We start from the raw sequence: 16,917 nt of genomic DNA on the forward strand, positions 1-16,917 counted from the left end.
AAGATTTAAAATGTTTGGTTTCTAACTCACTTCAGCAAGGAGGAAACGTCCAATGGAAGACTGACCTGAAGCAGCATGGTTCCATGGGGAAATCTTGAACCCATCACACGAGTGGGTTCAAAATATATCCAACTGTGCATATTTTAAAATATATCATGAGAAAATATGACTGAATACTATCTTTACCAAACTACACCAGCATCCTAAAATCTCTGATTGATCACTTGTAAGCCTAATTCTCTAGTACTTTGCATCTTGGGATGTCATTTCTCTGAGTGCAGAGTGAGTACACATTTAGTGTTTTGCACAGGTGTAAGTGACGGCATAAGGTAGGCTCAGAATTAGTCTAGGGTGAGCAAGCAAATAGCCATAATCTGTCTTTCATCTGTAATGCTTAAAAAACCACCATGCTAACCAGCAGCAACAAAAAAGGGAAAATCTTAATATATTCAAAAAGTACTACTTTCTAAAATGTAAGTTGGCTTCTCAGCATCTTGCATAATATGGAACAAATGTTCACTGCCAACCAAGATAAGCATTCAAGTTCAGGTGAGATGCTTTATAAATATAAATGCATTATATAGGTGGGTTAGATGTGTTTTCACAATATGTATATTTTGCAGTCTTGGGAGGAAACAAAGGTGTTGCAATATATATATATTTGAATGTTCCAGATTCAGTTTGATACCATATTTATACCAACCATTGTGTTTCCAGAAAAAGCTACACTTTAAAGTAGCCTCTTTAGTAACAGGCAATTAATGGAGCATCCCCGAGAAAAAAAGTGGGTCAGTTGTACATTTTCTTTGGATATCATCTATGCTATTGGATAATGAAATAAATAATGAAAATATTGAGTATGCTCCTGTAATCTTTGCAAGAATGGCAGGTTCCATCCTAGAGTGTTGGATTCATAGTCTACTAGAAACAGTTTTGACTGATTTTTTTCTTACTATTCACTATTTCCAGTCCTACATGCATGCTCACCACTTACATAAATGCACACAGACTCACATGTGGGTGCACAAGGGTATAGGAGAGGTACAGGGAGACTTTTCCCTACTACGCAATGCACACTCATGCAGGGATCAATCAGACATGCAGTCTCTTCATATCCTGAGTGGAGTAACTTATCCCTGGCAGTGAGAGCTAGAACCCTACTCACTGTAACGGGAGGGGAGAGCTGTGGGAAGAAGGGAAGGCCAGAGTGAAGCATGTTTTTTATCCTACTTAGGAGGAGCGCAGGAGGCACTCCCATTCTACATGTCGAAAACTCCACTGCGGAGCCTGTCTCACACACTAAGCACTTCCCCTGGGTGGCACAGCTGCACAATACCCCCAGCATGGGGCCCAGAGTATCCTGTTGTTTTCCTGATTCACTGCACCTATTTTTGTGTGTTTATCCATTCTCACCCAGACTGATTAAAAACCAAATTACAGTAGGAGTTTGAATGTATTCATATGAACCAGAATTGTAGGGGGAACCAAACAATTGCAACAGTTACCAGGCAAATGTAAATGTGACAGATCACCAGTTAAAGTGCATCTTCACTTAATCTTCCTCTATTAACATTCCAGCCCAGATTCAAAGTATTAAAAGGGTAAAGCACTGACCTGCTTTTCAAATGATTAAGCTGAATCTGTAAATTGTCATTTGCCTCTGTCTGCTCATCCAGAGATCGCTTTAGCTTTCGAATCTGGTTTAGTGAGTCATCGAGCTGAAAGCAAACAGACCAGATTGGTTTTGAAATGTACCACGCACATTTTTACCATGAGTATTATAATAGACACAAATAACACCCACTGATATTTGAGGCTAATTTTTTTTTTAAAGTTACATTTCTGTTTGAGATTTTAATCACATGTGTGTTTTATTCTCTCTCACACACACAAACACACAGGATCAGGATCCTTTTTCTTAGTAAGGACAGATAATATTGTACTCAGTGTGCCTTATGCTAAATGTTGCCAAGTTTTATTTCCTACACATCATTCACTTTATTTTCTGTGAAATACATGAAATACCCTATTTTCTTAGGTTTTTTTTGTTAAAGCATCACAAAGTTTTATGGACAATAAGAAATAACCTAGAACATTTATTCTAATTATGTATGAGGATATTTTATCTATCCTTATATATTTCCCCCAGTTTCTTTGCTGCTGTCAATAAAGTACCTGCCAAGTCACTGGAAAAGCAATAAAATGCAGTCATGATTTAAAAATAAGGTCACAAGCAGCTTTCTCTGTAGAATTCTAATTTGACTTCTATGAAACTTGTAGAATGAAACCTGATAACAGGTGAAAGTCAAGCAACTTCTGGTGGTTGTTACAAACCCACCGAGGCCCAGCCAGCATTTAAGTAAGGGGCTCCCATATGTGTTTTCCCCAAGCCTGTGATAAATCTCCATGTCCCAAGGCTTTGTGTGCTTGTAGGAAGGAGTCTTGAGGGACTGGAGAATCCATTCATTTTCTCAATTAAACCAAGGAAAAATTAATTGTCTCCCAAGACAATAAAACTTGGCAATCAAGTTTATCTAAAGCTGCACTCTGTGGGAGGAAAAAAGCTTACATTTTTGTTCCTTAAAAAGGTGTTCAACTGGGTAAATTTAAAATGCAGGGCACGGGTTGACTAATAAAGGCCTGTTGGTGGGTCTATGGATATATAGGTAGCTCTGACACAAATTGCCTTGCACCAAATGGCAGGTGCTTACAGAACAACCTGGTCCAGTTCTAAGAAAAATAAATAGGTTGCTGTCAAAGTATTTTTATAAGCCCCAAAGATAAATCTTCTTCTTCAAGGATAATTTATCAGTATCCCAATGGAGTTCATCCTCTCGGCCACTCCCCTGAACCCAGTATTCCCTTAAATCTGCTGGGAACATATTAAATGGGAGGCTTGCAGGCACCCCCAAAGATACCTCCAGATCACATGTTTTGTAAACACAAGCTCCTCCCAGGCTTGCTTGTTTATTTCAGTTTGTACAAGATTTACTAAGCAACCATCTAGTGCTGCAGGCCCTTATTACACAATTTAATATTCACAGCAAATAACCATCTGCAAAGAAAATAGCCATCTCTATAGAGCACGTAGAACCTTCCAGCCTTCAGCTCACACTTCCACCAAAATCCTGGAAAATAGTTGGGCTTTGCAGCATGCTAGCAAGTTAATAGATCTGGGTTCTGATAGCTCAGTGGTTCTCAAACTGGGGCTGCTGCTTGTGTAGGGAAAGCCCCTGGTGGGCTGGGCTGGTTTGTTTACCTGCTGGGTCCGCAGGTTCGGCCAATCGTGGCTCCCACTGGCCGCAGTTCCCCGCTCCAGGCCAACAGGGTGCGTGGGACATGGCGGCCAGCAAATCTCTTGTCCTGTGCCGCTTCCCGCAGCCCCCATTGGTCAGTGGGAGCCACGATCGGCCGAACCTGCGGACCCGGCAGGTAAACTAACCGGCTCGGCCCGCCAGGGGCTTTCCCTACACAATCAGCAGCCCCAGTTTGAGAACCACTGTGATAGCCCAATGTAGAGATGCAATTCCAAAAGGCAAAGTCCACTCACACCAACCAGCCAGTAGCCTCTTCCCTTTTAGACAGGGTAGCTCAGACTTGTTCTCAGCAGATGCAGTACTGAATGGGAAGAAAAGTGGAGTCTCAGGGTTCGTCTTTACTAAAACATGCTGTAGCATGTTATAGGGTGCTAACCACCATGTTCTAAAATGCTACTGTGGACTTTAGCATGTACTGAGCTGGACAAGTAGAAGCTAGTGCAGGGACCTAGGCTTCAATATGATTAGATTAACACATGTTAAAGTTGCCTTTGCCTACACTAGCAGTTTAGAATGAACCTGCTGGCCAACACCATTCTAACACCACACCATTTATCCAAAGCCTCAGATGGATAACCAAACTCTTTAGGACTTGATAGATTAAAACAAATTCCTTGATCTCAAAATTGGCAAACCTAGAAAGAGTTTTCAGCAAACTCTCTCCCACTCAGGATTTACAGTTTTGGAAAAGAGTCACACTGAATTTTAGGGGGTACACACAGTGCAGCAAAATTTAAGGGACTGTGAAACCACACCTTATAACTTTTCCCAAAAGAGTTGGCAACACTTGTTTTAAGCAATACAATAAGTTTCATTTTAATTCCATTGCTCCACTTATTGTGATCCTCAAAAGTATCTAATCCAGGGGTAGGCAACCTGCGGCACGTGAGCTGATTTTCAGTGGCAGTCACACAGCCCAGGTCCTGGCCACCGGTCTGGGGGGCTCTGCATTTTAATTTAATTTTAAATGAAGCTTCTTAAACATTTTAAAAACCTTATTTACTTTACATACAAAAATAGTTTAGTTATATATTATAGACTTATAGAAAGAGACCTTCTAAAAATGTTAAAATGTATTATTGGCACGTGAAACCTTAAATTAGAGTGAATAAACGGAGACTCGGCACACCACTTCTGAAAGGTTGCCGAGCCCTGAAATCTATCTACAGGAATTATGAGTTAAATATAATCTTGGTACCTGAACACCTGATCCAGTAAAGAATGAGCATAGTCCTATGGATTCCATTAGGACTACACATATGCTGAAAGTTGAGGTTGTGCTAAAGTGCTTTGCTAGATATGGGTCTAAGTACTAGGATCCAAGTACAACTAGAGAATGATATTTTAGCTATATCTTTGCAGTGTGACTTTGCAGTGTAGTAAGAAGCCTAGTAAACACTTACCATTACAGATATCCTATTCCTATCAATGGCAGTTATATGCAGACTAAGGGCACTGTGATGGATATTGCTAATCAATAGTTTTCTATTGTAGTGAAAAGCGTTGGGGTGGAGGATGTAGAGAGAGAAAAAGAAAGAACTCTCTTTCTGAAATGTTAATAGCAATAATCTTAGTTCACAGAATTTCTATGGCAATAATAACTGGCTGTAATTAATGGTACATATCACTTTCAACTAACCAGTCATTTCATCATCAGGAAATGCCTTGTACTTCATTCACTATATTGTCCTATTCTTATTGTGATCAGTTTATAAAGGCTGCCATCAAATCATGCTCACAGCTCAGTGTTAGTTACCTGAAACATGAGACATTAACACAACTTGTATATGAAGGAGATCAAAACAGATTTTTTTTTCTCTTTTAAGTGATAAGTCTTTGGACTTTCTCAACTATCTTTTATCATGTTCATTTGCCTTTAATAATTGCGTCAATGTCTCAGTTTTACCTTGTTTTGCAGTGAATTCTTTCTGATCAAGGCAGTGCAGCCACGTTTGTCACTAAGGGACGGGTTTTAATTTTTCCATCTTTGAAAGGTGAAATATTTATTGCATCTTTCATCATTTTGTTTTCTAAGATGTATAACTTGTTTCCAGCAAAGCAGGCCAGAATCTTCACTTATTTTTACTTTCTATCTTTCTAGTGACAAGCTACATAATAAAAGGTACTAATGAGATCACTCAGATTAATCATGTTCAAAATTACTTGGTTTAAAGTGCTCCAATTCAACATGCTTACAGCAGAGGAGGTACCTTGTGACTGCTATGGGGTATGGATTAACCCCATAGACAATGGACATCTATTTAAGCCATTTGTGGTCTCATATTTTACTAAAAATTTACAGAAAGCTCAGCAATACAGAAAACTTTAGAACCTAATTATTTTAAATGACCTCTATTTTCTTAGATGTCATTTTATTTTGATTAGGTACTTACATTCTCTCTACCTAAATGCCTCCTCCAGCTTCAACTGGATGCAGTGTTTTAATTCTGTTTTTAATCCTAAATTCTTATGTATTGCTGTGGGAAGCTAAACAGCTCTTATTCTATGCCTCCATGTTTCCATTTACCCATCTGTAAAATGGATATACTGTGTTTCATAAGATCGTCAACATTTACTGACATGAATGATTTTGCCACTTTTGCAAGCCTATGGATGTGGCTAAATGGAGGGAAAAAATAATAAATAGTGATTTTCTTTTGGGGAATGTGGCACAGTAAATTGCATTTCTTGCAGGTTAGCATAGTTTTACTACATGCTCTTAGTAAATTTTTTTCAACTTGAAGATATGAATTTTAAAAAGATCCAAAATAAACTATGGCAGTAAGATAAACAAGCATTTTCTACAATCACACATTCTCTATCCAATACAATGATTTATTCTAAATAGCATTGTTTAACTTAAAAGGAACAATATAAACTTTGTTGGTTGTCACTTATTTCCTATTACAGCCAGTGCTGAATTTTCCATTGGAATGTGGGGTTTTGGGAAGGAGGAGCTGGACAGAAAAGGTAGTATCTGCAATATCAAAAGCTTCCATGGGAAATTTTCATTTTTCCAATGGCAAAATTAAAATGAAATATTTTGTTTTGGGTTGATGTAACGTTGTCCAATGAAAATATAATCATGCAAATCATTATTGCTATCACTGTTATATAATTGCAACAAATCTTATACAAAGAGTAACACATTGCAAGAAAGGGTTAAGCAGCTTGCAGGCTGAATGACCCAAAGACATGTTAGAAAGTATGTGAATGTTAATTAGGGCCATTCAATACTAGATAGGCTAGAACTTTAAAGTGCAAACCTGTATTGTTAGAGAATTAGAGATTATACTAATTTTGCATATCTTAGATGCTAGCCATGTAAACAGACAGTTCTTGTCCGTCACTATAACTATTAATTTGGAGATCAACAGGGAATATTAACATTTAGATTAATCTTGGGTAAAATAATTAATTGTCTATATTTCTCTTTGAAGTTTATGATAGGGCAATTTACCCATTAGGCAGTCTATGTTAATTTGTATAATTAATTACTAGTGGTGTTTAGGAAACAGAAGGTTACATCAAAAGCCTATTATTTACCAAGGACTGTATGGTCAAGTGGATGCTAGAACACTGTATAAAAGACCCTTGGGCCTGATCCTGTTTCTCTCAGTTCTGCTTAAGCTTCATTGGGGAAGTCTGAGTTGCAAGATTGAGATCCCAGTCCTAAACTGAAACACCCTGAATATGATATTTGGAAATTGGACTATAACCTATGGACTAAATTATAAAAGAACTCCTTGCAACTACAAAGCTCACCATCTCTGCTATGAATTTGAACCTCAAGAATTATATTTATGTCTGTATGCATATTGATCTTTTAATCAACACTCCCTCTTTTCTTTTTTAAATAAATTTCAGTTTAGTTAATAAGAATTGGCTGTAAGCATGTATTTGGGTAAGATCTGGAATATTCATTAACCTGGCAGGTAATGTGTCCAATCCTTTGGGATTCGTAGAACTTTTGTATATGATGAATAAAATTTCCATTAATCCTCATCATATTTGACATGGATGTCTAGGTGGAGGCCTGAGACTGGGTTACTTTAAGGGAACTGTATTGTTGACTTCTAAGTAACCAGTGAGGTATACTAGAAGCTGTTTTGAGCTGTCTTGGTAAATCTAAGTATTGGAATATCCACCAGCTTTGGGGATTGCCTGCCCCATTCTGTGCAATTCACCCTAATTCAGTGACCTCAGCTGGCTCCCCTGGGCCTCCAGTCACAGTTGGTTGGAAACAAATCAAAATATTTCTGTTTGTTGAACTGACCCACAGCATATCATTCTGAGTTTGTTCCACCTTAAAATTGCTGATGATCTGGCGTTCACAACCTCAGTTCCATAGCTTTAAAGAACTTGAAGTGACTCCTACATCTGATCTTAAGATCACAGGGGAATATTTCAAAAAGTGGCAGTTGAGACCAAATGTGAACAATCAGCAGGAGTGCTGCCAGCTTTTTTGCCGCCCTAGGCAGCGGAAGGTCCCGCACCCGAAATGGGGCCCCGACAGAGGCGGCGGAAGGTCCCTCCCCTGAAATGGCGACCCAGACACAGGTGGCGGAAGGTCCTGCTCCCGAAATGGTGCCCCCGACAGAGGCGGCGGAAGGTCTGGCCGCCACAGTCACCATCCCCCAAATGTTAGCGCCCATGGCAACCGCCTAGGTCACCTAATGGGTTGCGCCGGTCCTGGCAACCGGTAGTCTCTATTGAGTTTTGTGGTAAAACTGTGTTATGACCCAAAGCCAACATATCTCAGTCACATTCTTGACTGTACACTGATCTTTCATGACAACTTCAAAAAGTAGTCTTAAAGGTAAGACTCACATAATCATTATTCAAAAGTTAGCAAGAACTAGCTGGGGATCAACTGCTCTGGTGCTATGAACAACAGCCTTGGCCCTGGTGTACTCAGTTGCAGAATACTGTGAACCAGTGTGGACAAGAAGCTGTCACATCCAACTTGTGGATAGGCAGATGAATCAAAATCAACACTTCTACTGTTACTTTCTGTACTACCAAACATTGAACCTCCAAGATATAGCCCTAGCACCAGAACTTAAATGCTCCAAAGACTAGCCAGAACTTCCCAGACAGATTATGGATAGCATACCTCAACAATGCTTGAAATTGCAAAAACCACTATGGACCACATGACCACCTCATTGCTCTGGATCTGGCCAGGGAATGGTAGTGTTTGGACCTCATCTGCTGTTCCAAAAAAGTACATTATTACTTATTAACCTAGCCGTCATAACGGTTTTGACCTACCATGCAGACTTTGGACCACATTGAACAGCATCTGAACAAACTATGGAAGTTGATGGGTAAGTAGAAAACCAAAGACTCCCCGTTTAGCGACTATAGTGAGAACATCCAAACCATCCAGGGACAGCCAACAGTAGTCAGGCTGCATTGGTGCTTGAAGACTGGCCAGAGTGTTGCAGGCAGATCCCTGCTGACCCAGTGGTGGAACACTCCACCACTGCTAGGGCCCTGGGCTGGGAGTCGGTGAAGTTGGGTGGATCCGGATCCCCCTACCCCCTGCCACCGTGGAGTGGCAGCCTCCCTACCTTCAGCCAGGATGCCTGTGTTGTTCTACCATCTGCCCAACTAGGATGCCAGACTGTTTGGTGCTCACCCTTGCCTGATCCATAGACTGTTTGGTGCCTGACCCTGTTTGGGGGCTCGGGATCATAGACTACTGATTGCTCTGCCTGAGGGACTGTTTGGTGCCCCACCTCACTTAGGACCTGGGCTCCTAGAATACTCCCTGCTCTGCCCTGTCTGAAGATTTGAGCCCTAGAGACAGCTAACTTCTCCCTTGTATAGACTGCCATTCCAGATCCATAGCAGCAGAGACATGGTCTCCCTCAGAGGGATGGCCACACATGCCTACACGCTTACAAGTTACTAGTCATATTTTATCTGAAATAGTTTACAGTGAAGATCAAAATCAAACAGAGATTACTTCTGTTTCACAGATCTTGCTACTCTGACTCCTTGACACTAGGGTTGAAATCCTCGGCTCATTGAAGTCAATGAGAATTCATCTCTCTCTCTCTCTCACACCATACAGGTCTTGTTTTGTATACTCCCTTTGGGCCAAATCCTGATCCCAAAGCTATCACTGGGAAAACTCCATAAGAGGGCTTTCTTCCTTTAATGGCTGATTCACTAACTGTTCTCAGTTGCTTTCCCTCAAAAACATTCACTCTGAATAAGAACAAGCTTCTGCCCATTCGCTTAAGGCAGTGTTTCCCAAACCTAGGACGCCGCTTGTGTAGGGAAAGCCCCTGGCAGGCCGGGCTGGTTTGTTTATGTGCCACGTCTGCAGGTCCGGCCGATCGCAGCTCCCACTGGCCGAGTTTGCTGCACCAGGCCAATGGGAGCTGCTGGAAGAGGCGGCCAGTACATCCCTCAGCCCGCGCCTCTTCCAGCAGCTCCCATTGGCTGCAGTTCGCTGCTCCAGGCCAATGGGAGCCGTGATTGGCTGAACCTGCGGACGCATCAGGTAAACAAACCAGCCTGGCTTGCCAGGGGCTTTCCCTACACAAGCGGCGTTCCAAGTTTGGGAAACACTGACTTAAGGAATTTGCTTCCTGGGGCCCACAAGACTGTCTAGGAAGAGGAGTTTTCAGAATGGAGCTTCCAAATTCCATGAAAGCCACCATTAGTGGTCTGCATACATCTTAATATCTTTAATAAAAGAAGATAGTGTCCATTTTGCAGAAACTGTGGTAGTGTTTCTGGTCAGGGAACATTGCCTCAAAGCCAGGAAGCCTATCATACCAACACCCTTAAAAGCTGAAAGTGATACTATGGTGATTAGGTAACACAGAGCACCATGACGACAGCCCGGTTATTTTTGAGCAATGTTGTTGGACAGTGGCATAGTAAGAGACTTATCCTCTGAAATCAGAGAGAGCACTTATCACCTTGCAGGACTAGACAGAGACAATAACTAAAATACATTTTTGCAAATGGATGGCAAACAAATGCAGACTAAACGTGTTTTTTTTTTTTTTAATCTAAGCTGCATATATCCAGTGAAAAGTTTATGGCATCAATGGGAGAACTGTAAAAACATGCTGGCTGATTATTTCCTTTCTGATCTGGCTTAGAAGGAAAATGAAGGCATCTGTAAAAATCAATATATAATGAAAGAAAGGGGATGTTGATAGTAATGAATATAAACCAGAAGCTAGGAACTGTAGAAAATCAATAAAGGAAGCAAAAGGACACAAAGAGAATTCTATGGACAATAAGGAGGAGTATTTTAAGTGTATTAAGACAAAAATAATCCTAACAGTGGTATTGGTCCATTACTAGATGGTAATGTTAAAATTAATAACAATGCAGAAAAGGCAGGATTGTTCAGTACGTATTCTGTTCTGTATTTGGAGAAAAAAAAACTGATGATGTAGTCATATGATAATGACAACATCCTTTCCATTCCAATAGTATCTCAGCAGGATGTTAAATAGCAGCTACTAAAGGTAGACATTTTTAAATCAGCAGGTCTGGATAATTTGCATTCAAGAGTTTTAAAAGAGCTGGGTGGTGGGCTCATTGGATCTTTAATGTTGATTTTTAGTCAGTCATGGAACTCTGGGGAAGTTCCAGAAGTAAGCTAATGCTGTGCCAATATTTAAGAGGGATAAATTGGATGACCTTGGTAATTATAGTCCTCTCAGGCTGACATCAATCCCAGGTAAGATAATGGTTGATACATAACTCAATAAAAATTAAAGGAGGGTAATATAACTAATGCCAGTCCACATGGGTTTATGAAAAGTAGATCCCATCAAACTAACTTGATTTTTTTTTATGAGTTTACTTGATAAAAGTAATAGTAATGGTGTAATATACTTAGACATTTGTAAGGAATTTGACTTGGTACTACATGACATTTTAATAAAAAAACTAGAATGATATAAAATTAACAAGGCACACACTAAATGGGTTAAAAACTGGCTAATTGATAGGCATCAAAGTCTAATTGTAAATAGGGAATTACTAAGCAGGTGTGTTTCTAGTGGGATCCTGCTGAGATCAGTTCTTGTTCCTATGCTGTTTAACATTTTTATTAATGATCTAGAAAAAAACAAAATTGTTGATAAAATATGCAGCTACATAAAGATTGAAGGCATGATAAATAATGAAGAGGACAGGTCTCTGATACAGGTAGACATGGATCGCTACACAAGCTGGGCATTAGCAAACAATGTGTGTTTTCATACAGCTAAATGTAAATGTATATGTCTAGGAATAAATAATGCAGGTCATTCTTATAGTATGGGGGACTTTATCCTGGGAAATAGTGACTCTAAAAAAGATTTGGGGTATGGTGGATAATGAGTTGAACATGACTGCCCCTCTAGTCCACAGCCTGAGCAATGAGGAAAATGCAATAGTTAGATGCATAAACAAACAGAAGATTCCAGAGGCGATCCTCGCAATTATAGGCTGGTGAACCTAATTTCAGTAAAGGAAACTAAGTAGCCATGGGATAAGAGGGAAGGTTCTCACATGGATCAGTAATTGGTTGAAAAATAGAAAATGAAGGGTAGGAATGAGTGGTCAGTTTTCACAATGGCGAGAGGTGAACAGCAAGGTATCCCCAAGGATGGTACTTGGGGCTGTGCTGTTTAGCATATTCATTAATTACCTGGAAAAGGGAAGCAGCAAAATTTGCAGATGATACAAATTTATTCAAGATAGTTAAATCCAAAGCAGATTGCAAGGAATCACAGCGGGATCTTGCAAAACTGCATGACTGAGTGACAAGATGGCAGGTGAAATTAAATGTTGAAAAGCACAAAGTAATGCACATTGGAAAAATAATCCCAACTATTCAGATTAGCTGTTACCATTCAAGAAAGATCTTGGAATCACCACGGATAGTTCTCTGAAACTTCTACAATGTACTGCATCAGTCAAAAAGCTAACAGGCACTATCAGGCAAGAGAAAAAAAAATCTGACAAAGTAATTTAATGCCCCTGTATAAATACATGATGTGCCCACACCTTGAACAATGTACCCATTTCTGGCCACTCCATCCCAAAAAGGATATAGTGGAACTGGAAAAGTTTCAGAGAAGGGCAACAACGGTGATCAAAGGTATGGAATGGCTTCCATATGAGGAGAGACTAAAAAAAGATTATTCAGCTATTCAGCTCGGGAAAAAAAAACACAACAAGTAATGGGGGATATGATAGAGGTCTATAAAATCATGAATGGTATGGAAAAAGTGAATAGACAAGTGTTATTTACCCTTTCCCATAATACATAAACCACTGCTCACCTGATGAAGTTAATAAGCAGCAGGTTTAATACAAACAAGAGAAAGTACTTTTTCCACCCAACTAACAAGTGGAACTCATTACTATGGGATGTTGTGATAGCCAAATGTATATCTGGGTTTTAAAAAGTGGTATACATTCAGGGTCGGCTCTAGCCATTTTGCCGCCCCAAGCACGGCGGCACGTCATGGGGGGGCGCTCTGCCAGTCCGCTGGTTCCACAGCTTCAGTGGAGCATCCGCAGGCATGCCTGTGGGAGGTCCACCGGAGCCGCCTGCCGCCCTCCTGGCGACAGGCAGAGCGCCCCCCACGGCATGCCGCCCCAAGCACAGGCTTGGCGTGCTGGGGCCTGGAGCCACCCCATATACGTTCATGGAGGACACGTCAATCAATGACAACTTGCATTGAGCTTCCATGCTCAGGGAGACCCAAAATCTCTGATTGCTAGAAGCCAGGAGTTGAAGACAGGTGGATCACTCCATAATTGCCTTGTTCTGTACCCTTCCCCTGAAGCATGGATCATTGTCTGAGACAGGATACTGGACAAGATGGACCATGGTCTGACTCAGTATGGCAGCTCTTGTCTTTGTATGAGTAGAGAGGTTATTTTACCTCCGTATTTGGCACTGGTTGTTGCAGGAATATTGCATCCAGTTCTGGTGTTCCAATTCAAGAAGGATATTGATAAATTGGAGACGGTTCCTGGAAAAGCCATGAGAATGATTAAAAGATTGGGGAAAATACCTTATACTGCTGGACTCAAAGAGCTCTGTTTAGCTTAACAAAGAAGGTTAAGCAATAACTGGATTACAGTCTGTAAGCACTCAAATGGGGAACAAGTATTTGGCAATGGGCTTTTCAATCTAGCAAACAAAGTATAACACTACAGTTTGAAGTTGAAGCTAGACAAATTCAGACTGGAAATAAGGTGTAAATTTTTAAACACAGTAATTTACCATTGGAAAAAACTTATCAAAGGGTAGTGGTGGATTCTCCTTTACTGACAATTTTAAAATCAAGATTGGATTTTTTCCCCCTAAAAGATAGTTCCTAGAGCATATGTTGGCAAAATTCTAAAGGTCTGTATTATACCAGAGGTCAAACTAAATGTTCACAATGGTCACGTCTGCTCTTGGAATCTGTTAATCTATCCCACCAGCCAGAGATATTTGGACTCTGTCTCTCTTCCTGCAAACATTGGGGAATCCCTAACCATCCAATTAAGCCAAGCATAAGGTTATGTTGTGCTTTTGGAATGACACAAAGCAGCCAAGTAACCAGTCCTTCATGCATAGGCTGAAAGGAGTACTGGAGACTTGGGATATTTCTCAAAAATAATATACACTTTCCATCTTGGTTAAGACTGGTTGCTCAGCAGCCAAGCTGTCAGGTTCAAACAACCTTGGTTGGGATGTGGAAGTAAGCTGGGAAATGGAAGATCCTGTCTTATTGCCAATTCCTCTTCCAATCTGTGAGTTTACTAAATATTGCCTTCTGAGCCATTTTGGGATGAGAATGACCATCGCCTTTCCTTTTTTGATGTTCTAAATTATTCTTCCTAGTAGTGGAAGGGAGTGGGAGGGAACGGCCTAAAGAATAAATTGTGTCTTCTATGAGCCACTATATTTGTTGCCAGTACTCTTTACTGTATTCTACTTGTGAAGAGCCTTGTTTTCACTGGATGTGTACTGGTCCATAGCCAATGGGAGTGTGCAAATGAAAAAAAGAGTGGTAGTACTATAGCTCACTATATAATGGTCACATGCATTAACAGGCAAGAGAACGCTATTAATGTTTGTCACACAGAGTTAGTCTGTGAGTCATTGTTTTCATGAGAAAAGTATGGCCATCAGTAACAGTCTGCCAGCAGGGCTTGATAGAAATAACAAATGCGGCCTAGGATGACACGCATACGTAACACCAGGAAGAAACCTATTTTCTCCAAGGAACCAAAAAGAACATTTGGTAATATACAATAATAATGATAACTAAGAGGAATGAATAGTATCTATTTTCATGAGATGACAATGACCATATTGCTTACAAATGGGTAAGAGAAAAGGAGGCATTATGGAGCAATCTTCAGTTACCCCCAACAAAAAGAGAGAGAAAAGAAAAGGAGAAAAAGAAAAACGCCTGTATGATGTTGAGATTTAAGTAAGGATAGCCTCCTCAACATTTAAAGTGTTCTCAAAAGCAGTGTTTAGCACTTCAGTGTGCAGCTGTGAAACTTACTGGACTGTAAATACACCTGAGATGTAAACAAGAATACAGGATGGATGCTTTAGAATATCTTCCCTTTGCAGAATGGCTCTTCATCCCAAAGGATTTCAAAAGCACTTTACAAAACTAGATAGGTATGCACAACTGACAGAGCCATCTCTGGCATAAAGAATAGCAGGAAAACACCCCTGCACAACAATATGGGGAAAAGAAGGGACATGACCTTAATGTCCCTTAATGTCAACACAAAGCATATAAGGCTTAAGTTAAAAGCTAGACCTAACTTCTTTCCCCTTCCCACCACGAACTTCCTTCATCACCACTCCACAAATCTGCCCAACAGTTCCTAGTTAGATTTATCCTGCTCCCCAAATTTGCATGCAAGGTTTGTGGGTGCATTAGGGTGAAGGAAAGCAAAAGTTTCCTCCAGATAAAGAGTTTCTGGTGGTTTGAGTTAATAAGACTTTTAGTGAAAGCTATGAATATGTGCATGAGACATTGTATGCTGAGTATACAGTGCTTAATTTGTGCCCAGGCTTGCCAGGGTCGAGCCTCTGCACCTGTAAGTTTGGCAGTTCATAGACCCAGCACCTCTAGGCTTGCTGCATCAGTTATGAATATAAAACAATTGCTTGAGCCCCAGCAACATTCATTACAAATTAAGTTCTGGAAACAATACATTGTGTCTGCAGGTTCTCTCTATTATTCCCCATAAATTTGCATTCACTTTGGGACAGAAATGTCAGACCTGTGGAGAATCTCACTAACTACCATAACAATAAGTTTACAGTCACAAAAGCCACACACACAAAAAATGAGCCTTGTTAGCATAGTCCCTAAGAAATAATAAACCATATCACATCCAGATGGCTCAGTCACACTAAAGGAGTCAAGAGAATAAAGCTCAGTAAAAAACAGAGTAATTAAGAGCACGGCAGATACATGCACTATCTTTCCTATTCATAACCTCTGAAATCCCTGAAGTTATAGAATGAATTTCTCAGCAGTTACAGATAAATGGGTGAAAGCTGACTTCTACTTCATTTATGTATGTATGGAGCATATATCTTAATTCCTTAATAAATCTATTCTGCAGCTGCAAAGAAAAAGAAGAGCTTGATCATATACTTTCAGGAAGATATCTGTAGCACTGCACACATTTATACTGGCTTGTAAGAGGATGGGGCTCTCTTCCCTTGCACTTCCCTTGCACAATCCTCACACACTCCAATAGCAAGTTTAATACTACATGTCTTATTTACAAGATGCTATTAAGTGCTAGCTTCCCACAGCACAAGACTTTTTACCTTCTCCTCTCCAAAAAAAAAACAAAAAAAAAAAAACCCCACCACCTGAGAAACTCTCACGTCCCTGAACTCCTAGCCTTCCTTTCTCTCTTTTAATTTCTTCCAGATAATGAGATGAGTCACCTTGTTAATTGTTTAAACATCCAGTACTTAAACAATTATCTCCTCAGTTTGGCCCATGTGGGGATGCTTGCAAAGAGCACAGAGTGATGAGTCATCCTTAGACTGCCCACATTCTTTCACATGGCCACAATGACACAAGTGTAAGAAAGAAAAGAATTTAAGAACAGGGAAAAAGCCAAGGCATCCTGAAGAGTCTAGAGTTAGAGAGGCAGAACCTGAGGAAGTGTTAATTGTCATAGCTTCACTGATTTCAATGAGCCCATGCTAATTTATACCAGCTGAGGATCATCCCCAGAGTCTTAAATAAAACTCCCCTTTCTTGACATTAAAAGAAAGATTAGAGAAGCAGAACTCAGCATTCTTCAAAGAATTTGAAATGGGTATTTCTAGGATAATATAAATCTCTATGACAAGCTATTACTATATCTAGTGGTAGTTTTAGTTTGATTAGTAATTATTTGTTTAATGAATTATTTGCAGTACTTTGTATGCATGAACTTTTCTTTCAGTTATGAATATGTTCATCTCTTGCTTTCATAATCTCTATTTTTGGGGATATAGTTCTCCATATTTTATGCTATATATTTTGGTAACGTTTTCTTATTTTGTGTCTGTTCTTCATGACCATACTTAAGAAAG

The 16,917-nt window shown here is 40.0% G+C and overlaps 1 protein-coding gene across 8 annotated transcripts in view; it reads right to left on the minus strand.

Annotated features, from left to right (window-relative positions):
• Window positions 1-16,917, minus strand: part of CCDC102B (coiled-coil domain containing 102B) — a 413,274-nt gene that overhangs the window by 99,659 nt on the left and 296,698 nt on the right. For all 8 annotated transcript variants that reach the window (XM_039523358.1, XM_039523359.1, XM_039523361.1 and 5 more), the window contains one exon: window positions 1,615-1,718. In XM_039523358.1, the coding sequence (XP_039379292.1) occupies window positions 1,615-1,718 (104 nt within the window). The remainder of the gene's footprint in view (window positions 1-1,614; window positions 1,719-16,917) is intronic.

This window comes from Mauremys reevesii, linkage group 2, assembly GCF_016161935.1.
Source record: "Mauremys reevesii isolate NIE-2019 linkage group 2, ASM1616193v1, whole genome shotgun sequence".
Taxonomy (NCBI): Eukaryota; Metazoa; Chordata; order Testudines; family Geoemydidae; genus Mauremys; species Mauremys reevesii.